At 42.6% G+C, this 24,593-nt stretch overlaps 3 protein-coding genes across 11 annotated transcripts in view; 2 read left to right on the plus strand and 1 right to left on the minus strand.

Moving 5' to 3' along the window:
* Nucleotides 1-7,429, plus strand: part of LOC118101416 (lysine-specific demethylase RSBN1L-like) — a 33,199-nt gene extending 25,770 nt beyond the window's left edge. The window contains exons 7-9 of the mRNA XM_035147163.2: nucleotides 1,557-1,727; nucleotides 1,843-1,951; nucleotides 2,693-7,429. Of these exons, the coding sequence (XP_035003054.2) occupies nucleotides 1,557-1,727; nucleotides 1,843-1,951; nucleotides 2,693-4,831 (2,419 nt within the window). The 3' untranslated portion in view covers nucleotides 4,832-7,429. The remainder of the gene's footprint in view (nucleotides 1-1,556; nucleotides 1,728-1,842; nucleotides 1,952-2,692) is intronic.
* A 1,542-nt stretch (nucleotides 7,430-8,971) lies between these two features.
* LOC118101417 (transmembrane protein 60) lies at nucleotides 8,972-11,516 on the minus strand. Of its 2 annotated transcripts, none has more exons than XM_035147164.2 (3): nucleotides 11,394-11,516; nucleotides 10,913-11,004; nucleotides 8,972-10,735 (listed from the first exon to the last, which is right to left on the minus strand). In XM_035147164.2, the coding sequence occupies exons 2-3, from the start codon at nucleotides 10,994-10,996 to the stop codon at nucleotides 10,418-10,420; spliced, it is 402 nt and encodes a 133-aa protein (XP_035003055.1). In that variant the 5' UTR covers nucleotides 10,997-11,004; nucleotides 11,394-11,516; the 3' UTR covers nucleotides 8,972-10,417. The 2 variants fall into 2 exon arrangements, with proteins under 2 accessions (XP_035003055.1, XP_035003056.1); XM_035147165.2 differs by having other exon boundaries at nucleotides 11,321-11,448.
* Nucleotides 11,517-11,644: 128 nt separating this feature from the next.
* Nucleotides 11,645-24,593, plus strand: part of LOC118101371 (protein PHTF2) — a 34,871-nt gene continuing 21,922 nt past the window's right edge. For 2 of the 8 annotated variants that reach the window (XM_035147060.2, XM_035147062.2), the window contains exons 1-3: nucleotides 11,645-12,067; nucleotides 16,513-16,572; nucleotides 24,175-24,255. In XM_035147060.2, coding sequence (XP_035002951.1) covers nucleotides 24,211-24,255 — 45 coding nt within the window. In that variant the 5' untranslated portion in view covers nucleotides 11,645-12,067; nucleotides 16,513-16,572; nucleotides 24,175-24,210. Of the gene's footprint in view, nucleotides 12,068-16,512; nucleotides 16,573-19,234; nucleotides 19,278-23,921; nucleotides 24,055-24,174; nucleotides 24,256-24,593 lie in introns of those variants that run through there. The other 6 variants (XM_035147058.2, XM_035147057.2, XM_035147061.2 and 3 more) reach the window with 6 other exon arrangements.

Raw genomic sequence — 24,593 nt, forward strand, 5'->3', positions numbered from 1 at the left:
GTGTGTGTGTGTGTGTGTGTCTGTGTGTCTGTGTGTGTCTGTGTCTGTGTGTGTAACTCTCTTGTAGAAATCTCTCTCAGACTGTGCGTGTGTGTGTTTCTACTCTTGTTTGAATCTGACTGCAGCTCCAGTGTGAGTCACTGATCCAGTAGTGAGCTGACTGCAGTACTTTCATTGTCAGTCTGTACGCATGAAGCCAAGAGCATTAATGCCTGTTTACTCCATTTTCATTCTCATGATTTTCCATGCAGCTATTACTGATTTTAAAATTTCCATTCTAATTTTCTTGCCGCTAGTGTTTCGTGTTTTGAATCTAAATTAATACTTTATTGATCGTGCTAGAAAAGTCATTTTTGCCACCAGCCAACTTGGAAAAAGTAAATACATTAAGGAGTAATTGGAGGATGAGGAACAAGCTCAGGTGTAGTTAATGATATCTGCAGACAATGAATGTATTTTACAATTTACTCTGGACTTAATAATTTAATGTCAAATTCTTTTCCGATTTTAAAATGTCAGAATACATTTCCATCACATTTTTTCAGTTTGTACTTTTTCAAATAGAAATTATCTGCCAAAGCAACAGTATAAAACAACGTATACATTGAAGAAATCTTAACAGAAAATGTTTCAATTTCAGTTAATCAACAAATACTTTTTAACCCTGATGTGCACTGAAACAAACTGTCAAAATTGATAAAACCAGGGGGTTTTCCAAGTCTGAGACTGTGGGCCTCCCCTCAGAAATAGACGCTCCCTCTCTCAGTTTACTTGCTTACGCCCGGGGAAAAACACTGAATGTGTGAGTGTCGCAGAACGACTTGCTTTTCATTTCGGCACCATGTTAACAGATTAGAGCTGCCACACCTCCGCTGCAGACACGCAGCAGTAACGTTCCCTTTGTGGACAACAGATGACAGATGCAAGGTGCAGCAGATCAGCGACACAGCCGTCACGTGTTGCACACACACCCAGTGTGGGGCCAGGGGATAGTGGACTAAGATTGTGCTAACTGATCCCAAAGACACAGACAATTGGGCCTCGATAGCATAATATTGCTGTGTGACATATTTTCATACTACATCAAATACAGAAAAAGATCTGTCCTATGGCAGTAATTAGTTTCTGATGCTGGGAAAGTGAGAAAACATTACTAAGCTACAATCTCTTTAAGCAAATCACATCTAGGCTGTTAGATGTGATTTATTTTGATAGCTAATGGGATATTTTATTTCATAGTGTCTAGACTAATTCATGTTTTCCTGCTCCGCATCAAATCTCTCCCAGCATCCTCTCTGCTCCTCAGTTCGTGCTGTGGATGACACTAATGAGTCAAGTCAAGCAAGAAAACAACACCAGCGATCCATCTGCTTTTATTTTGCACAGCAGACAGGAAACAAAGAAATAAACAAAACCAGGAGAGTGAGCGGCCCACTCACCTTTAGTCATGTTCTTCTTTTAGACAGCAGGAGAGACGTCTTCAGAGAGCTGTGTGGGCAGAGAGTGTGTTTGGCTTTGTTTTTCTACTTTTCACTCTTCTGCTTCCCTTCTCGTAGCTCCACCAACGAGGTGAAGAATCTGCTGCAATCACTGCCCAGGACCAGCGAGCCCAGAGAGATGTTGTTTGAAGACCGGACTCGGGCCCACGCCGATCACATCGGTCAGGGCTTCGAACGTCAGACCACAGCGGCCGTTGGCGTGCTGAAGGCTGTGTGCGCCGGAGAGGGGTAGGCATGGTCACACTTTAGGCTGTCACACATATACACGGCTGCTTGTTTGTTATTTGCACACTGTGGCGAGCTCGCCGGCCGATGTCACACTCCTCCACTCCCTTGTTTTCAGCTCGGAGCCTCCTCGTGTTACCAAAGACGTTGTGTGTTTCCATGCTGGTGATTTCCCTCACGCAGTTCAGAGGCTGCAGTTGGACCTACATGAACCCCCGCTGTCTCAGGTGTTACATTACACACACACACACACACACACACACACACACACACACACACACACACACACACACACACACACCGTAGGCATGGCGATAAACACTCCTCACAAATTAAATTCAGCCCAGTACAGTCATTCATTTAACATTTTACATCCCAAATTAGACTCCCACAGTGTTTCACCTCATTTCGAACACTGTGTGAGGTGGAAGGTTAACATGCACTGATGGTAGATGCTGACACCTGGTGGAGCAAGAAGGAACTACGATGATAGTTAGTTAGAGGATTTGTCTGCAGCAAAGGAAAGTTGTGGGTTAGTTTGGTCATTTATTATTTATGATTCAACTTAGAAGAAGTTTCCATGCAGACCTTTGTGGCTGATTCCACATAGTGGATGAGGTACAGTTGCTGTTTAAATATATGAATATATAAATATATGAATAAATGTAGAGTAAAAATTCAGTGATACAAGGTAACAATGTTTTTTTTGTTTTTTATTGCATATTTTTAAATTTTACTTTATATTAAAACTGATTATCGTAAATAATAGAGCTTTTTGATTTATATATATTTACTTTACTGCACAGAGGTTGGAAAAACCTCTGCTATAAATAGAATAAACAAAAGAGAAAACTTTAAAATCTTCTTATATTAGTTTTTTACAGCAATTAGTTGTTTAGATGTTGGAGTCAAAAGATGGCAGTAGATTTCCTTCATCTCATCCCTCTTCTCCTCCTCTCTCTTCACAGTGTGTGCAGTGGGTAGATGATGCCAAACTAAACCAGCTGCGTCGCGAGGGCATCCGCTACGCCCGCATCCGCCTGAGCCACGATGACATCTACTTCATCCCCCGCAACGTGATCCACCAGTTCAAGACCGTATCTGCCGTCTGCAGCCTGGCGTGGCACGTCCGCTTAAGGCAGTACCATCACGGAGAGGAAGAAGAAGAGGACGAGGACGAGGACGAGGAGGAGGTGGAGGACGAGGAAGAGGAGGAGCAAGTTGAGTTGAAGAAGGCAGGGACAGAAATGGTGGAGCTGGGGCAAAAACAGGAGGTGAGGAGAGAAAAGAAGGCAGAGAAAGTAAAGGAGAGGATAAAAGAGGAGACAGAGGAGCAAGTGGATGTGGCAGAAAACAGGACGTTGCCAGTTGTCAAAAAGGAGGAGCAGCATCTTCCTCATCCTCATCCTCATCCTCATCCTCCACCTGTGTTGCCTCAGCCCGCTCGCCCAGTGGACTCAAAAGTGGGCGGTGCTAGAGTTAAAGAGGAGGAGACAGAGAGGGTGAAAGAAAGAGGAAAACACAAACAGCAGGATTCACCTCCTGTGAAGGTGAAGCCTGAACCTCCAGCTCCTCCTCTCTGCAAAAATAAATCACCATCGCCTCTTCCTCTTTCACCTCCCGCCTCTCTTCATCCTCCAAAACCCAAAGCATCATTGAAGCCCCACCATCATCATCATCATCACCACAACCACCATTATCACCATCACTCAGACAGCAGAATGACGTCTTCCAGTGCAGCGCCCTCTTCCATGTCTTCTTCTCCATCTTTGTCTAAGTTTTCCTCCTCTCCTGCGCCACCAGCAGGATCCGTTGATCCACTGCGCTCCTCTTCCTCTTCTAGTTCTACTTCGGTCCCTGTTCTGTCCTCCTCTGCATCCACATCTTCGCTGACGAGTCCCAAGCCGACAGTGGAGTCTCGCCTTTCCTCGCTCCTTCCTTCCACTTTGTCTTCCCAGCCGCCTCCCTCCTCTCAGTCAGGACAACCAACGAAGAGAGACTCGCATCATCCGAAGCCAGACGTTCATTCAAACACACGGACACAAACGCAGTCGGAGGTCCGAGCACTCGCTGCGAATGTACAGACACACACGCCCCAATTCGACACAAGGACACACACCACAGCCGATGCACGAGATCAGACACCGGCGCACACACGGACTCAAACGCTCCCAGAGAAATGGACTCATAGTTTGGACTCTGACTCGAGGATGTCGTTGGATCTGCAGGGTCGTGCGTCACATGACACGGGGAGGCAAGGACTTTACATGCAGCAATACGCAGCCCAGCATCTCCCTGCTCCTCACCTCCCTCAAATTCTCCCGCCCTCCTTCACCCATCTCCTTCCACACTCCCACCATCCTCACAGGCCGCCGATCCTCCCGCCAAACCCGCTCTCCAACCCCTCCCTCCCGATGCAGCCGCAAGCTCTCAACTCGTTCCTGAGTCAGAAGCCGACGCCGCATTCGCTTCACATGAGCCAGCTTCACCTGCATCCGCCGCACCAGCCGAACATCACCACCCAGTCTCAGCCGTACTACCATCAGCCCCTGATGGCTCCGCCGTCGCAGCCGAACACGCCCCTCACCAGTGCCCAGTCTCTCCCTCCTCACCTCACTCACCATCACCAGTTCGCCAAATCCTTCTTCCCACCTCCCCAGCACCCGCACTTCGCCCCTCACCCCTTCCTCCCCATCACTCTTTCCCGCCGAGCTCTTACCCGCTACAGCCGCAGTACCAGACCTCAGCACCAGGGCCGGTTCCGCTCTCAATGTCCTTCTCCCATCAGCCCCTCCTCCCCCTCCTCCCCTCCTCGCAGTCTCTGCCTCCCCTCTTCCCTCCTCTTCCACCTCCTCTCCCCCCTCAGCCCTCCCCCTCGGTCCTCTCCCCTCCTCCAAAGCATGAAGAGGAGTGGAGACAGATTTTGTAGTCGTTTTTTGTACATAATGACGCTGTTTTTAAATGACTGTACATGTTTAAGGTTTTATTTTGGTTGTGTTGTTGTAAAACTGTGTAAAAAAGGAAGTGGGACGGTGGAGTGTATCAGTACAGACGCAGTATCATGGTTTATAAAGCAGAGTTGGATTTATTTACCCCACGCCTCTTGACCGGCTTAGGCTGGTTGTGATTTGGTTCATGAATATCGAGCAGCACCGGTGGTTTTGGCCTTTAGTGAAGTCTGGACCAAAATCGGATGTTGAAGAAGAGTTTTTCCAGGTTCACGTCTACCAAACTGCTGTCTGGTTCTGTTTTATCAATACCAGAATATCTTTGACGCCTCAGAGGTTGAAAGAAAATAGGTAAATTTTGTCGGATATTTATATAAAAAGGTCACAGAGATGACCTTTTTGTGAAACTTGCAGCTAATGCTTCCGTTTTGTGTATTTTATTTCATTGTGCCCAAGACTGTTTCTGGAATAATGATGAGTCAAACTGATATTATACGATACGCAGACGTATTCGTGTGATATCACTACATTTATTCTCCTATATTGTATCGATGCATCTTAATCAATACAGTATGTTGCAGTACTTTTCCCTGATACTGTACTTTGAGCAATAATGCTCTGCAATAATCTGCTGAATTTAAAATTGAAATCCCCAGTTATTATCAGTATTTTTATCTGAATCATGTTCATTGAGCCGACCTCCATGAGGAGAGAATCAATGTTATAAAAGTATTTAGAATTATGTTTTCTAATCACCTGCAGTATGTTATTGCCCAAGAAGATGGTTAGTGCAGTTTAACTGCACTAAAACAAAAGGAAAGGCCCTATTTAAAATAAAAGTCAGTATAGTAAACTACAGTATATTACGATGGAGTATTAGGGCTAAATTGAAGGGAAAATGTATCTGATATTTTGAGACTTAAGCTGTAACAACAAAAAAGTCAGTTTATAAGAATTGAGTCTTTATTTAATGAAAAAAGTCATAATATTACAGCTTTATTTTCATAGTCTTCCGACTTTATTCTTGTAATGTTACAACTTTATTTTCATAAATTTAAGACTTCTCATAATACTTACGACTTTATTCTCGAAATCTCTGATTTTATTTTCCCTTAACGATGCCCTAATACTTCATCTTATCATACATCCAGTAGTTAATTCCACAAAAGAAAAAGCCACATTTATGGTACTGAGATTATCTTATTGTCAACACCAGTGGCGGAGCTCCAGTTCTGCTGTGATTCTCAGCATCTCCTAATTCTGGAAACTGAGCGCTCGCTGGTCGGCCAGGGAAGAATTGGATCCAGCCGGAGCTGTTACACAGCCGGGCCTTCAAAGTCTCAAGAAAAACAATTCAGGACACATCCGCGAATACTCTGTTCTCCTGAGGAAAAATAACACCCCAAATATGAGTCACTTAATACCTGATCCATTGATTTTTATTGGACACTATAAAGTTTTAATCGATCAGGGCCATTGAAATCTCAATAAATCTCCAACATTATATCAGACATGCAGCTACATGGAGAGCTTGCCCCAGATTTAGTATGTTAAGACTTATCCCAGCACTTTGTAACCTGTTTAAATACAGTTGATATTATTATAAAACAGATTATCAACAGGGCAATTTCAGGCTCTTCCAACTTCATAATTTTAATAAAAAATGTAGTTTTTCTTAAACCTTTATGGAGACATGCTCCGAGACACTTTGAAAACAGATGGTACACTGTGGAGACTTCACTTTAACGCACTATTTATATATTAACCTGAAGTCCGGTTTCTGTGCCGCGTGGAGCATCCTGTCTGTAAAAACATATTTTATTTATCAACCAGGGACTGAAGTGACCTCCTGTGTTTTTAAAAGTACAATAAATTATTGAAATTCTGTTTCAGCCGCAGCTATGAAGAGTATATGTTTCTCCAAGTATCTGATTTTCTTTTTTTTTTAATCAAATTGTTCCGTCTCAGTGAGCGGATATGGATTTTTCTTGTTTTGTTGTGTTATTGATGTCTTGATTTGATCAATATTGGAGTACAGCCCACTTGCTAATGTAGCCCACAGCATTTCCCCAGTGCCTGTCCTTAACTGTGAACTACTAAATGGTCCAGAGTCGCGGAGAGGAGGAGTTCTGTCCTTTCACAAGTTTTTTTTACGAGTCAAAGTTTCCCATTTTCACTGGAAAATGAGAATCAAGCCTTAAATTGGTGTCAAAAGCCACTGAACACTCACCAGATACCTGTGGTCTAAACTGGGTCGTCTCAGTGGAACGAAGTCCAGAGAGCAGGGTTGTGTATTTCATGGTTAAACTCACCGCAGCCCACGGAGCTCCAGCTCTCTGGGTCAGTTTCCCTCTGAGAACGTCCGTTCAGAGACAGAACTCCTCGCCGTGCGGTTCCTTGGTGGAACGAGGTGATAACTAAGCACTTGATGCCAGTTGCGAGGCCCTGCAGCTCTTTTTATGCTCTTAGGTTTCAGATGTTACAAAAAAGAAAACATGACAGGAACATATATTTTTTTGTACAATTGTGACAAAAATTAAGGTTGAAAAAATAAAGTCTCCAGGGGCTCGTGTTGTTTTCACAGAATTTATTTATCTCAAAGTTTTTGGTTTGTTTTGTTTTCTATTTTGTTTCTGTGATTTTCCACTGTCAGCACTGTAGTGTACATAAGAGGTTTTTGTAAAGAGGAAAACAACTTGTAGTGTGGTTTCTACTTTAAATATGAGCCTAGCTAATAAAAGGTTCAATGTATGAAAATGTTTGGGTGAGAACTGATGTTTTATTGCTCTGGTGGTTTAAAAAACATGCATGTTTCAAAAGAAAATTAAGAATTATGTTCATGTATTTTTTTAAATCCCAGCATTTGCGATTCATATTAAGTCATTGATGCCAAAATGGGTTAAAAGGAAATGTTTTCTTTTTGATGAATAGCTCTATAGAGCAGAGTTTTTATCAGTGGGTCCCTGTTTTGTCAGTTCACTTCACATCCTGTCTGATTCATTCCACCGACTGACAACTCCTGGTGGTAACCCACAAAGGACTGTTGCAAACAAACATGAGTAATACTGTGAACAATACTGGATTGTAAAAAGTGAAGCTAAAAGTGTCTTTATCACCGTCTGGTCGCTGGCTGCAGTTTAGGCTGTGAACCCTGCCTCCTCCATGTTAGCAGATGGGACATGGGTCAAATTAAGAAGTCAAAATACATGTTAAATGCGTTTTTCTTAAAGATGGCTTCTGTCATTTTTAGTCGTTCTTATCCCACTGATGTTTGTCGAAGTGCTCATTTTTCATAGATGCAAGATGGCAGCTGTTTGTACCTGAGATATTTTGGCTTCGTTTCTGGATAGTGGGAAGAAGTGAGGATGCATCGTCCATCTTTATATACAGTCTATGAGATAAAGTATAGATGATAGCAGCTTTAAGATATACGATTTATGTCATGTTGATATCAGACTGACTTGACATTCTCCACTTTACACCGGCAGCAGCATCTCAGAACACTTAGAACGTCTCTGTGTGCTCGGTTAAAGAACACAAACACCTGTCTGTCTTTAAAGGGCAACAAAAGGCCATTTTCTATATATCTCATTCTACGAGACGACACTTCTGATGTTTACCTGCCTGTGATTTCTCTCTCTCTCGCTCTCTCTCGTTGCTGTTATGCAAGACGCCCACTCACTGCAGTCTGCAGCAATGAACTCAGCACTTTTACCAGGCGAGAGCCGAGCAGACAGCACACGCACAGCACAATGCAGCAGCCCTGTAACAGAGGGCTGGTGTGTGTCACGTCAAATATGACTCAAAACCGCCTTTTCTCCCTGGATTCATCCCTTCACTCACTCACTCACACTCACACACACAGCAGGAATGCCAGAGAGATCAGCTGATCTGTTAAAGGGTGGGAATGGGAGCGAGGCAGGAAGTCAGGGCAGGGACACAGCGTTTTTTTGGAGGGAATACTCGGAAAAACCTTGACATGAACGTGGCGCACACACACAGACTGTACAGTCCTTCAGAACACACTCACTGCTCGAGGGTTGAATAACAATTGGAATAGTTCTACTGATCTAGTAACAGCACTCGTGGTCACTTTGCAACTTTTTATCCTTAAAATAGCAGCAGGTCCAGCAAGTTCAAGAGTAATGCTGGACTGTGGAACCAGAAGAGCTGCTGCTGGAATAAATACACCAAGCTCTGGACAGGAGATCGTGTCCGCTCACCAGGATGACGGGTGGGAATGAAAGTGGCACCATGCTACCAAAATTATTGTTAAAATACCAGAATGAAAAACGCCAGTTTCATATAAATCATTTACTATAAAGACGTGCATGCCACATCAAAACATACATTTATTTTCTTGTCAACTTAGTGCAAAATAATGTGAAGAATGTTTTTGAAATACTCGCGGAACAATCACATGGCACAAAAGAAAACACCTCAGTCGTACACGGTGTCGGCTGTACCGTGACGTCGGATCAATGATCAACTCAACACAGAAAATAATCTGTTGAGCTTTGTTGTAGTTTGACATTAATACTTTAAATGGAATATACGGTAAGAACATGATCTTAATTTCTTCACCAACAAGTCATTTGTGATAGGTTTAAAAATATTAAATCTATCTTGGACCAGCTTAATGATTTTCTTGGTACACATAATGATTCAAATGGTACAAAATAAAAATTGTACAAGACAGAGAGGGCAGCCTGTAGATAAAAAGCCAAACAAAACAAACAAAAACCGTGAACACTTAAAAAGTTAATCTATGACTTGTAAAATAACATTTGGCCAACTACCCTCCGCAGCTCTGGAATGAAAAACACAAAGTGCCTGTGTGTAAATACAGCCAAACAATATCTGAAGCACATGTATCAAAATTAATACTCCACAATCTGGTACCAAGAGCAAATGTTTAAATACAGAAAAATTAAGTCAAAATTCATCAAATACTGTTTGTTCACTTCCCTCCCCAGCATCAGCAGCAGCGCTAGTTTATGTACAATAAAAAAAAGAATCAATAGCATAAGAAAAAGGTTGTTTTTTTCCAGTGTCGGCTTCACAGTAGTTTTATACAAATGCATTTGATTCCTGCATTGGCATTTTTTGTATTCTTCGTAAAGAAATAAAACATTTTGAGCGTTGTTGGATTTTTACCTCCGCCGTTTGTTTGTCAACAGCATTATGCAAAAGTTAGATTTTCACCAAACATGGAAGGATGGGACATGATCCTAGAAAGAACCCATTAAAGTTTAGGGCTAATCCAGGAATTATGTTTTTGTAAACGTTGCGAGATTTTCACCAAATACTCTGAGAATAATTCATGGATCTTGATGAAAAAACCCATGGTACTGATATTTCTGTGTGTAAAACTACGTCCAAATGAACATGATGGATTCGGTGCGAAATCTGGGCCTTGGCAGAGGTATTGCTCTAAACTGAGAGCCAGCCTATTTGTTTTGTTTCCTTTAAATGAATATACTGTGATTCACATGCGGTCACAGGCAGCAGAGGGCCAGCTCTGCTTCAACCTTCACTGAACACTTCCCGGAGTTCTTCTATTTTTACAATCTATTATTCATAAGATCGGATGTATCTGGTGATGATTGGATTCCTTCTCGAGTCTCAGTCCTCTGTGGAGACAATCGGGCCAAGGCGAAAGTCTCCACTTTCACAAAGTAATGGTCATACAAACACATTTTGTACAGAAGTCTTGCGTTGGTGTAATTACCCCCCCTCCTCTCCTCAGGCCTCTCTCCTCTCAGGAAAGATATTCAGCCCCAGCTCCACCAGCGCTCCCAGTAACATGGTCCACAGCGGAATGCACACAAACGTCAGCTTCACGTCGGCCAGCTTCTCCAGCTTGGCGCACAGTGTCAGGCAGAAGCCCAGCTTGAGCAGCATGGCGGTCAGGTACCAGGCGCGCAGCCGCAGGTCCGGGGAGCCGTTGCGGGGGTCGTACCCAGGCTTGCAGCGGCCTGCCATCTTGATGGCGAGCATGAGGATGAGGATGCCATCGAAGACCCAAACAGGGAGGAAGATGAGGAACCAGTTCCACTGCACCTGGGGGGAGGAATAGGAGAAGATGTCAGTCACAGTAAGGGGAATCCACCCTACTGAGTTTTATTCTAACTTCTATTATGACTGATTTATTAAACCCCACAAGCAGAGAACACAAGAAATCCTGTGATTGAAATAACTACATTATCAGTTTACACATCATAGACAGTTTTTTCTTACCTTCCCATCCAGTTTGAGCACGAGCATGATGAGGAAGACTAGGGTGAAGACCCAGGTCAGTAAAACCCTCTGAGCCAGAGACATGTCACTGACTGCGGACACACACCAGAGGAGAAACACGATCACAAACTGGACATCCACAGAAAAGACACAATCGATTGTTATGTGTTATATGTGGAGTCAATTAGCGAGAAACGCCCTCATAAGAACAGACCGTCACACTTGAAGAGCTGCTAATATACATTTAAAACCGAATATGGTTAGAAATATGAAAATCTAATGCAGACTGCAGCTGGATTTGATTTTGAATGTATTGATTTCATTCATCGTTAGTTAGCCGGCCTCACAACAACAGCTATCTTTAGCTTGTATAGCCTGGTAGCATTAAGCTAACCGGTTTCACTTAACAGATTCCAGTGTATTTCTGGATTCAAGATGGACGTGTCCCTGTCGCTGTTGCCTAGCTCTCGTGCTCACGTACCGTTTCCGTTAAGATGTCACATAATGATCCGCGTACATTCTCCGGTAACGGGAACAAACAGGCGGAGCTTCCTGCTCCGTTATCCGGTGCTGCCGCGAGCCCCGCCCCTCCTGCAAACCGATTGGCCCTCAACGGATGACGACCTGACGTTAATGTCAGGTCGTCATCCGTTGAAGGCCCTTACCGTAAAGCTTACAATAAAACACGCACCTCGCTGCAGTGAATTTAATCGTCCACTAGAGGTGAGTGAAGCTCTTTCAGTTACCCCCCTAGTTGGGATTAAGCCCGACTCATCGCTCTGTTAATTAAAACCACCGTGTTTTCATGTCACGTTGAACAAACTCAAGTTTAATTCGAGGTAAAATGAGCCCGATACCCTCCCCTGTTCTCCCTGTTAGCCGCGAGAGAGGCTCGCTAGCTTAAACCGTGTTGTCGCGTTCGCCCCGTGGTTTACGGTGGCGAGCTGGAGTAGTGTTTCTGCGGCGAGGAGGAAAAAGCTAAAGCCTCTAACATCGGCGATCAGACTCTCAGCATCTGCACCGAGAGACGAGCCTGGACGGAGCAGCGGGTCGAAGCACGTCCGGATACAAGCGCACCTCTGCGTGAGAGCGAGAGTGAGGAGGAGGAGGAGGAAGAGAGAGGAAGGACTCAGAGCAGCCGCCATAGCTGAAGAGGTAAGAGTTTAGTTTAGTGTTTGGACAGCAGTGATCTGGAGCGACAGACAGCTGTGTGGGCTCTTTGTGGCTGCCGGGTAGCATCCAGCTAACTGTGTAGCATCACAGCAGCTAGCAGGAGGGGGGATGTGTGTGTTTGTGTGTGTGTGCGCGTGTAGTAAAGTCATGAGTGTGTGTTTGTGTGTGTGTGTGTGCCTGCCGCTACATGTAGGGTAGCTGCATAATTAGCTGCCCTGTGGGTGATTTACAGCGCGGCTCGGGTCGTGTCCTTTTTTGGGTAGTGAAAACACCGTGTCGCTCATTTAGCTGCAGAGTACTTAACTCATGTACTGCAAACCTGCACACGATACACACTTATATTGTGTCTTTATACTCTGTTAAACATTAGATCGGACCCCAACAAATTCTCCAAGTGTTGCAGGACACCATTATCTCCATTAGGGCTGGACGATAATATAATATAATTTAAATATCGGCCGATATCGATGATTATCAGAAGCAAAATATGAAACAAAATATAATAAGACATCATTATCCATACTTGCACAATGCATTAGAAATGCATCAATATATAGTGAACCTTTGTTAAATTGTTGTTGATGATAATTATGTTTCCATCATTATTGATGGTTTTATTTTCCGGCCCTAATCTCCATTGCCCCACTTTTAGGGGCCAAGTCGCTTGAAATCATTAAGAATTTATATCGTTTTTCTAACGTGAAACAATCTTCAGGGAAAACTAGCGCGTGCATCGTCTCACACAGACAATGCCAGGTATTTCACTCTAGTTTAGACCTTGAGACTTGATGGATTTCTTTGTGGTTACCTCATAAATTATCATCAACACTGCATGGGTGGGAGAGGGATGTCACTTGTCTCCCCACAGATCTGTGTCAGCATCTGGCTGTTTTACCACCTCAACCTATAAATCACCTGGTGCGTCGCCCTCTTTATCGATGAATCTTTCAACCCGTAATTTCCATCTGATCTGTATAATGTTTGGAAATAATGAAAGACGTCAATCGCAGCCTCCCGGAGTCCAAACTTATGACCTTAAACTGCTTCATTTGTGCAGATGTTACTGAAATCACAAGTTTAGCATCATATAAGACAAAGAAAACCAGCAAAGATTGCAGATTGAATGTATATTAAAACAGCAAATTAATAATCGACTTATCGCTTAGACTCGAAACTATAATTTGCTCCTCTAGTCTTAATCGCTGGCTTTGATCTACTTACTTATTCTCTATTGTATTCTGTCCTATAATGGTCTCCCTCCTCTACCTATCCTGTGTCACTGCTGGGGAAACTGTCGCAGTCTTCAGCAGGCGGTCAGGCTCGCAGTTCAGCCGGCTGTGTGATTATCCAACACGATTTGACATCCAGCCAGTCTGTCTCTTCCACTGTCTGACTAACACTGTCATCGCTCATCCAGATTTTCCACTGCAATCATCAATTTCACCCCTAAATTAACTCAACTCGCTGCACTGGCACAATCCCGTAGGAATCCATATCACTGAATTCACCCTTTTTTTTCCTGTCATCCGATATTTTTCCTTGTAAATCAGAATCTGTTCATACAGGCTGAAAAGGTGGAACGGTTTTAAATCCGTAGCCCGTAAGAAAATGACAAACAGCAGTATCATCTACTGCTGCACCTGTTCTGCTTGACTGTGTTTGGACTGTAGCCTAGAATCAAACATGTTTTTGTTCCACTGTGCTGGTTAGACAGTGGCACGGTGTGATGTGGATTTCTGTGTTTTTAATATTTCAAGAGGTGCTTTACTGTTTCTAAAAACCAAACTGCAGGATTAGCCCTGTTGTGTAACAATGACGCAAAACCTTTAATTAGATTTTGTTTTTGTGTGACTCCTGTGCAGTTACGCAGGTACTCAGTCCACCTGCAGTCCCCGTGAATGTTTACGGGGACTGCAGCAGGAAACTGTGGTTTCAAGAGAGCACTCAGTAAAATGGGTTAGCTGTCGACAAATGAGAGATGAAAATTACCATTGCTGTTTGCACATTCACATATAGGCTGGCTGTGCTAACACACACACACACACACACACACACACACACACACACACACACACACACACACACACACACACACACACACACACACACACACTTGATTGAGGTTGCCTGACGGTGTGATTTTGAGAAATTGAGTGACTAGTTATTGGTTTGGGTAAAAGCACTTGTCTGTCAGTGTAGCTGTGCATCAGTTCTGCAGCGTTCAGGAGCTGGAGGTCAGTTACTGCAGTCTGTGTGTGTGTGTGTGTGTGTGTGTGTGTGTGTGTGTGTGTGTGTGTGTGTGTGTGTGTGTGTGTGTGTGTGTGTGTGTGTGTGTGTGTGTGTGTGTGTGTGTGTGTGTGTGTGTGTGTGTGTGTGTGTGTGTGTCCACAGACCCAGACTATTGTTTGACAAGCGAGAGTCCTCTCTCCCTCTCCTCTGTCTGTCTATTCGAGGAGCTCTTAGAAGATGCTCTTTGTGTTCTGCAGCTACAATCTGCCTGCAGAGCTTGTTACATCATCGGCTGCTACGTTGTTACATCCCACACACTTTACTGCCATATCATCTTATTCTACAGCTGCAGTATGGCTCGCAGGGCAGAGATATAATACATAGAAATACAGCCATGAGCAGGAAGGTCACAGAGAGAAAGAACAAGTGGCCTCTCAGTGGCTGGAGGAGTGGTGCGTTCACAAACTCAGCCGTGTTGCACTAGATTGGTGGGTTGTGTCGACGTTTCAAGGTCAAATGTGAAGATTGGATTGGATCTAGAACCAGTCACTTTGTGCTAAACACAGAAATTAGTCAAAATGTTCTGGTGAAGCTTGCACCAACATTGCTCTTCTAATATCAGCTGAAACAATAATTTTATTCAGAAGGATAAGTGCAGGTGTAAATAATAATGTGTATATGCCTCAATTGGACAATGCAAAGCATGTTTATATTGTAATAATGCCACTTTCTTTCTTACTTTTATTAATCTATAAATGCTTTAGGTCGTATCTATAGTCCTATTGAATGCAGCTTGATACTATGGATGGTGTCATTTTCTGACTTTGGATTTTATTTGCTGAAACCTTTTGGAAAATGTGTTCTTCAGATCATGTTATTTGTTGACCTTGACTGTTGACCTCTGATCGATCAGCTCCTAAAGTTAAGCTTCTAGAGATACACTCCAAAGTAGTAGTCAGATCAGGTTTGGTGAAATTCATTTTTTGTTGAGTCATTTTGTACACACACACACAAAGGTGTGAAAACATGACTTTGGTTGCATTACACGTGTAATATCTCCTACTGTCTGCTGTGATCACAGCCCAAACTTTTCTCCAGTTGCACTGCAAGATGCAGATGCAGCGACACACCCACTCAGGTGTTTTTAGATCCAGTGGCTCATTAACCCTCTGCTCATGTTGAGGTCACAATGATTATAGTGACCTAGATTTGTCCCTCCTCAAATGACACAACAAAGCCAGCGGCCTAATGATTCCGAAAATCAAAAGCTCCACTGCACTTGATGAACTCTTGTCCTCTCTGCTCCCAGCTCAGTGTATATTTTTTGAGGCGCAGTGAAAACCCAACATGATGCTTATTTGATGTTTTAATTCTCTCTGTGGGAAGCGTCTCTGTTACTGTAGCTTCGGTCGAGGGGATTGTTGGATTCAGTGAAAACAAAGAACAGCGTCTTCCACAAACCGTCTGGACTCGCTGTGTTGCAATTGTGGTTTGATGAACAGCTTGGCTCTTTTCCTCTCACAAGACTTTAGACTTTCACTGGACGGACACTTATGGTTGAACTGTTCAGCCTTTTAACTTTTATAGTATTTCTGACGGGTTTATCTGTAAACCGTTACTGTTTCCAACACATGAGCCATGTGCTGCAACACTTCTCACTTAGCTACAATAATATAACTTCCAAGTGTAACACGCCGATGAGACGTTCAGTGTCACATTTGAGTTACAGATTATTAGCAGTGATGATGATCAATACATCACGTTGGGGGATAATTATTCTGAAGAGGAAGATGATGGTTGGTTTTCTGACCTCCGCCCAAGAGCTACACAGAGAAGGAGCCATTAACCATTCCAATCCCTTTCTGCCGGATGTAATTCATTACAGTTCCTGAGAATTCATTCTGTGTCTCAGAGGCAACTGGTGAATGTATGATGGAATGTTTGGAGAAAAAATGTCACCTTGCAGCTTCCAGTTGTCCAGGATTAGGGACGTTTGCAATTAGACGACTAGACAATTAAATGTTGCTCATAAGTCTGCACCAGAAATACCAGTCAGTTAAACTAGTTAACCTGACACACACACACACACACACACACACACACACACACACACACACACACACACACACTGCTGTTGATACTTTGAATCTCAAATGTGATTATTTCTCTCTCTCTCTCTCTGTTTCACAAACGTCCAGTTCCTGCCCTAATTTGGCCGTGAGGAAGAAACATCAGTCTGCTACACGGCCCAACCAGAGGTGAGTCCTTGGTGTGTCTCTGTGTGTGTGTTTGATTTCACTGTATGCTTATTAGTTGCAAATCATACCCCACTTTGGCTGTTTTTGTTTGAGCACCACACAACACACCTCCTTGTTCTGTTGCTGCGAGGGTGTCAGCTGCCCACACATACACTCACACGCCCTGCTCAGACAGCAGCACTTCATGTGTGCTGTTAAGTGCTGTGTTCATCATGTCTGGAAGAGACAGACAGAAAGACAGGAAAATGTAGAGAATAACTTCACTTCCCCTCTGAGACAAGCACAAGAGGCAAATGCAGGCCTTTTTTAGTGTGTGCGTGTGTGTGCGCGTGTGAGAGTGGCCGTGCCAGTCTGCAGCATTATGTTTGTTTCAGTTCATCTGTGGTTGGTGGTTTCAGTACCAACTCACAGTTTGTCCATGTTACTACTTTATGTAACTTAAACATATTGAATTCTGTTTTCATTTGTATGTTTTTACTGAAACTCAAATGTAAGACATAATTATAGATTTTCTTTTTTTGTCTAGTTTCAGTTTTTTAAATACTATTGAAAGCATTTTACATTTGAACTTCACAGCAGCATGGACCATATTGTCTTCATCTTCCACTCACCTGCTTCTCCTCTTATCTCGCCTTCATCTGTTTGTGTTTCGTACAGTATTTTCGGTTTCTTGGCCACGTGCATGAGTCCTTATAGCTTATTAACTAATGAACTGTACTGTGTGTGCGTATGTGTTTGTGTGTTGCTAAACGATGGAGCCCTGATTAGGTCAAGTATAGGTTTGTTTGGTGTCACTTGAGATTGTGAAGGGAATACACGATGGAAAACATGAGCTGCACGTCCCACCACCCCAATTTACACACACACGCGCACTCTCAGAATCCCCCTGACACCTTCGACCCTTCATCGCTGATTGCACAGCGTCATATTTCCTGTAGGCATGCACACGCACACGCACACACACACTTAGTAAAACACACACACGTGCCCCCTCGGCCCGGCTCAGAGATGTAACCTGCACCCATCATGAATTATAGAGCACCCAGAGAGAGGGGGAACAGCTTGTGTTACACATCACGAGTTACCAGACTCATAAAGAAGGTCTCCTCCTGTGCTCATGTTTTCATCTGACATCCCAGAGAGACGTTAGTTTGAATTGGAAACAAAACGGATAGAAAAACTCTATCTCTTCTTCTTTTGATACAGTTTAAAAAGTATTTATTATTGCTCCATCCCCAGCCAACTTAGTAGCCAGCTCTGCAGTATTGCTTCATGCTCACTTCCCATTTAAACCTGTCTCACAGCCACTCTCTGCGTTTGCAGCCCAAATTGAACAGCCTGGTTTTGATGTGTTGTGCATGAATGCGCAAGATGTTTTGTCTACAAGAGAATTTTCCATTATCTGTTTTATTTGGTCTGTGGTAGTTTTAGTTGTGGCAGCACTGAAGGTCACCCACCGATTGCGGCTCATAGCAGATAGTGGAACATTTCACAGCCTACATATGAACACCAGATGAATCCTCCTCCCCATTAAGATCAAATCTACCGTGACTTATTTCAAAGTTTATCCAGTGTAGTAAACCTCTGCTGTTGCTGCAGTGGATGAAGGAACCAGAGAACGTATTCAGTTACATTTCACAACAAGCGCTGTCCTGGCTGACTTAAATGTGTTTCTCCTTCTCATTCATGACCTTTAAGCAATAATGGAGGAAATCCAGCCTTTTGTTTGGAAAATACATTTGATTAAAGTACCATTGAACCTTGAGTGGTAATGTAAGTTGATGCTAGGGACACAAAGTCATCTGTATTTTTGTGGTTTGAGAATATTTTAGCAGACAGGAATACAGTGAATCACCTTATTCTTAATCTGAATCCTCCCCAGTCCTTTATCCGACCTATGAAGTGATGCCTTTAATAATTTGTCATAATGTTTTAAAAGAGCTTCTCTAGGGAAATTGTCGAGCTGAGGTGGCAAGTTGGATCTGTGGTAATGTATAGATGTAGCAGACTCCTGTTCATCATTAATCATCATTAATCTTTGCACCACTACTTTTTGACTGGTGGTACACTTACTGTGATTGATTTGTAATTGTGGATTTTTACATAATTTATATCGGGGCCAAAAAGTATTGAGGTTGAACGCAAATAGTTTCAGATTTCCTTCCACATATCCAGATTTAATAAATGAATAGATGTGAGCTATGTAGGCCACACAACAAGAACCAGCCCTTTATAAACAGTGTTTACATTATTAAGAAATAATTCGGAATTTCTCTGGAAAAACAAAGCTTAACTGCGTGGTTTCATTTTAAATATCTTTCTTTTCTTACTATACTACACTACTACACTAGCCCACACACACACACAACTTAATTCTTCGGCCACTGACCTTCATCCACATTAACATTCATACAGTAGCTGCAACAGACAAATGGCTAATTACGCTCATATTTCCTGCATGCACAAAGAAGACACACAAGCATGTACACGCACCACACCCACTTGCTCTCTCACACACACATACACACACCCACACACACACATTCGATCACAATCACAAAAAGGGTCCTCATATAAACTGTGGCCTACATAATACATGCTGTCTTACTTGACCGCTCTCTCTCTCTCTCTCTCTCTCTCTCTTTCTCTGTAAATGGGTCAGCTCATTGGTCAGAGGGACTTGGCAAACATTCGAGCTGCAGATCGTGAGTGTGTTTCTGTATTAGTGTGTGTGTGTGTGTGTGTGTGTGTGTTGTTAAATTCTTTGCAAGCTTTGTAATGGGTACGTTTAGTGAAATAATAAATGTTTTTGTTGTTGCTGCTACTGGAGTTGGAGATAAAAATGAAATGAAGAAATGTTGATGAATTCTGCTTCATTTGGAGAATCTATAAGTATAGTGTGTGTGTGTGTGTGTGTGCTTTGTCTGGGCTACGTTCCCTAAATACCCCCTAGCAAACCTCAATGTATTTTGGGAACACTGCGAGTGTGTGTGGTTTTGTGTTGGAAAACAACTCCCTGCCTCTGACGTCTTGTTATTTTTTCCAGTATAAATAATAACCCAGCAGTTTACAGCTAATCGTGTGTGTGTGTGTGGTCGTATTAGGCAATAATATGCGTCTTTGTTTGTGTCTGATAATGTGTGTGAATCACAGTTGGCCTCACTGAGGATTGATGGAGGGATTTTGAGGCTTTGAACAGGGAGGACCTGCCCGGCTCTCTTATCACTGTCTATGAATAGAGGCTGGATTTGAAAAAGTCTCAAGAGTTAAAACCAGAAAGACGCTACTGTCTGTGGTGCGACTCCACTAATGATGGAGTGACGCTCTCTGGGGTTTGTCTGTCTGGATGAATGTCTGGTCGTGCTTACCATTGTTTTGTTGTTCTGCAGTGTATCTGTCATTTGTTCAGAGCAGGGTGTTTAGCAGTTGGACAACAAACCATTGTCTTTGTGTACTTCAGTGACCGGATGTCATAAATTGTTTCAACTGCTGCTGCTGTGAAAAGAAACTTCTCAGGCCTAATGTTTATCGATAGATTTTACGCTTAGTCATAAAAAACATCATGTAGTAATTATTTCCGCTACAGATCAAACCAGAAGATAAAACTTGATTTGAATATTGTGAATAGTAATGATATATGTTTGGAAATTTGTTACGTTCTTTAACATTGTGAGATGGGGTGTTTTTCTGAGTATAATTCATGGATTTGAGACATATTTAGGCAACAAATTTCTGAGTGTGTACACTAAAATTGTCTAAATGCTAATGATGGGTTTTTGAATTTGTCACCCAGCAATTTGAAAATGTTACCTTGGGCACTGTGACTTAACTAAATTTCAGAGTTTTTATCGAGTAAACAATTTATCATCAAAATAATTTGCTTGAATAAGACATTTAAGCAACATCTGGATAAAATCCCGGTTCTGTATTGTAACATTGATAGACGTCTTGTTTTAGCTAAATTCGCCAAGGAGGTTATGTTTTTGTCTGTTTGTGTTTGCCAGTCAGCAGGATTACATAAAAATGACTTAACCGATTTCCGTGACACTTTGGGGTGCGGCATGATCCCGTTAAATTTTTGGAGCGGATCCATATGAGCGGGTGGATCCAGGAATTTTCCTTTCTTTGAAATAGCAAGATGGGGCGTTAGCTTTGGCAGAGCGACGCGTTCTCCTAGCGCCCTTCTTAGTTACTGATACTTTAAGGTAAATCAAACTGGAAAGTGTTTATAGATACAATAGGTATTTCTGTTTCTCCGTAAACCAGAAAATAAGCTTGTTTAGACTTATTTGGAGTTTTATATTCGTGGAATACAAGCTGCTTCCCTCATGAGTACATTAGAGTGCAAGCGTCGTTCCTGTGAAATTAACATTTTAAATCCAAGCCAAGTTTATGCCTCTGTTTGAGCTGTGAAAACAATGTGCAAGACAGGCCGGTCTCTGTGTGAATGAGAAATAAACTTCTCTGTGTTTATGATAACAGAGAATAGTATTTTTACCTTTTCACCCTCCAGTGTTTGCTCTTAACATACAACCCCTCTATCTTGATCTCGCCCTTATTCCTTTCTTTCACCGCCTCTACCACTTAAGTTTTAGTATGAAGCCTTTTATTTACTCTGTAAACCCATTTACTTGTGTAACCGCTACACATAAAAAGAACTAACCAGCAAAGTCCCCTCTCTCCCTCTCTCTCTCTTTTTCTCCCTCCTGCTCTCCATCTCTCAGACTTCAAGCGTGTTTTCTTTGCATGATTATAGATAACAGCAAAAAGCAAGTGCACGGTGAGGTATATATGTGAAGAATGGTGTGGTTCAGCAGTGGAAGATGGAGGGAGGAGTCATGATTGTAATTGTAGACGACGGCGAGCAAAAGACTTTCTTCCTGTTTCTAAAAATGTCGCTTGCCTTCCGATGCAAAAGTGCAGACACACACACACACACACACACACACACACACGCGAATGTAAAACCGACATTTAAATGGAGATTCTCTGTATTATATGGTGCTGAATCGATAGTAAATGTAAATGCTGCATGTAACTCAATCAGTTCTAGAGGTGTTACAGTTTGGGCGTTTGTGTGCGTGTGTGTGTGTTTGTTTATACTACTAGCAGACTACTGTGCGTGCCGCAGGGGTAGAGTAAAAACATTTGTCGTCTTCCTGCTTTTGAACTTCACATTCTTGGACCCGCAGCTCGGACTTCGACACGTTCTCACGTGAATTTGCAGGTCACATGGATGTGACCTGCAAATGCTTGGTATAGTTATGCAAAGTGGTGACTTTGCATAACTATACCTATGAAATGTCACATAATAACACTGAGGGCTCTTCTGACTGATTTATAGAAAAGTATTTACAACACGATATGTACCTAACTAGAAATGTCAGATTCAGGTGCCAGCATAAACAGGCCTTCACATACAAAGCAGCATGTCATCGCTCTGCCATGTGCTATTCAAAGTCAATGACATAAAACTTGAGTGGAAAGCTAGAAAGTGAAAGCAGAGAAAATGTGAATTTATGAAAAGCTGAATGGAAAATAGTTCTTTAAAATGCTCCCAAAAAAAGGAAAACTTATATTTATTTGGAATATTTTATGAGTCATTTTTCCTGGAGCTGAACGGGTGCTGCCCTCTGAGTCAACCTGGCCTGCAGCCACCGTCCTCCATTACTCTGTCCACCTACTCCCAATTCATCCCTTCTGCACACAAGCAGGACAGCACTGAGTTCACATGACGGAGAAATAGGAAAGAGATGCTAAGAGACATAGGAGGAAGGAAAAGAAGCAGAGGCAGCACAAGTGTAAAACATGGAGACTTTGTGGTTGGCCACTCTCCTTCCCTCTTTAACAGCTTATTTACCACTTCTCCTCGTCTTCCTCTTCAACCTGAACCAACTCACGTGTCTACTTCTTATGTATTTTAAATAACTTAATGGATGAATAAAATCTATCTCTGTTGCCTGGTCAAGGACAAAATATCTCCCTTTAGTAATTCTCAGTGTCCAGTAACAGCAACAGTGACACTCAACCACGACGGACAGGCTCACATCACCTCCATCCCCAGAAGATCCTGTTTCGAACACTGTAACGACACACCGACTGTAACACTGACACACTACAGACTTCGTGCACTCGGTGGATACAGACATGGTTGCATGGTCACTCTCTGTAACGTGAATATCAAATAAAAGTGATCATTGCATGTTAATCCTCTAGTGTAAATGGAGGTTTGCAATAGAGAAGACGTGACCAGTTGAATGCACAAATGAGAGTTTGCACGTTTTTAGATGAGAGAGCTAATTTCCTCACCTTTATGTTTTAACCCCTTTCCGTTTGTTTGTTGCTCGGTTGTTTGGTTGGTTTGTCAGCAGGATTGTGCAAAAACAACTAAACAGATTTCCTAAACTTGGTGAAAGAATGGGACATGGGTCAAGAAGGGACCCTTTAAATTTTGGTGGTAATCTGTGTAGTAGCTCATGGATCTTGATCAAAATACAGGCAAGTTTAGCGACCTGATATCAATGAGTGGGTGCAGTTTGGTGCACACTGTTGGGTCTTGGCGAGGTATGCAATCTACTGAGTTCCATTCTAGTTGAATCATAGCAATGTTCATCATCTGGTAGAAACAGGCCTGAACTAATGATGTGATATGTTAGTACTAGGCTCAGCTTGCAGGCAAAGATGACGCCAAGATTCCTGCAGCGCCTGGTTACAGATATAAATTGATTTATTAGATCCTGACACACACGCTTAAGTTTTTGTCTCTGATTAATAGCTATCACTAAGAAAAAGTGTGAGTGCTCCACTTTTCCTCTTGGGATCAGTTTAACTTGTGAAGCTCTGGAAAATCTTTGACCTTGAGTTGAGCTGTGTCTTTTTCAGTTTTTGTCATGTTTCTGCTTCATATCTTTCAATTATCACACGTCTTCATTAACACACAACCTTTTAAATCAGTGTTTCTCTTAAGCAGTTGCTAATGATCATTTCCCAGCACAAGTATCCAGGCTATAAAGTGAGTCATCAATCATCCGATACACCTCACATCAATAGTCTACACTTGCTCGTACACGTTTTAATAATCCCACACTTGTTTTAGACACAGACACGAGTCTTTCAGGAGCGACACTAAGGAGCTGTTATTAGTTTTATCTTGTCACCACTGACTGGACTCTGTTTTGTGTCTGTGTGAGTCGCGTGATGAATCAGTGGGAACATCCAGCTCGAACCCCACCAATCAGAGAAGTAACAATTATTCTGTGGTTCATAGAGAGGCTGTGTATGTTGTGAGACGGGTGTCATGGGAGACTGGGTGGTAAAGTGACTGGCTATTTTTAGTAGTGCGGGGGGTGGGGGGTGTCTGTGTGTTATGTTTAAGGAAAGACTGAGTGAACACCTTCACTCATATCACAATAAATGTGTGCGTTAGTGTTTCTTCCTGTTCGTTTCTCCTTTGTCAGTCGTCAGGACACACCTGCCTACCAGGTATATAGAAGTAAGTCCTCCTCGCTCTTGCCTCATTACTCAGTCACTGACACTGCTCTCTCTCTCTCCCCCTCTCTCTTTCTCTCCCTCTCTCTCTCGCTGTGTGTTTTCTGTTCTCAGTCTAAGATGCCCTAGGCCGGGAGAAGGGAAATGTAAATGGCTTCCAAAGTAAAAGATGCTGTGGTGTGGTACCAGAAAAAGGTAAGATGCTGTTCATTTTCTTCAATTTGCTCTTTTCGTTTTGCCTTTGTTGCAGCTCTATGAAAAAAAAGATCTACCCTTTAAAAATATAAAGGGATTATACAAGATTAAAAAGCAGTATTTTATTTTCTTAGCATTACATCTAGTCTTAAGGATATCGACTGTTTGTGTAGAGAGCCTTGGTTCACATTGGATGGTGCAGTTTGTTAATTCTGAATTCACGCAGCAGTTTTTGGCCGTTAAAATCAGTGAGTCTTGTTGCCGGGTGTTTACACATATTAGGATGTGCAGATGCATGAACATAAGAAATATCTCGAGATCAGTGACTCCTCAAACAC

The sequence above is a fragment of the Hippoglossus stenolepis genome, chromosome 22, assembly GCF_022539355.2.
Source record: "Hippoglossus stenolepis isolate QCI-W04-F060 chromosome 22, HSTE1.2, whole genome shotgun sequence".
NCBI classification, from domain to species: Eukaryota; Metazoa; Chordata; class Actinopteri; order Pleuronectiformes; family Pleuronectidae; genus Hippoglossus; species Hippoglossus stenolepis.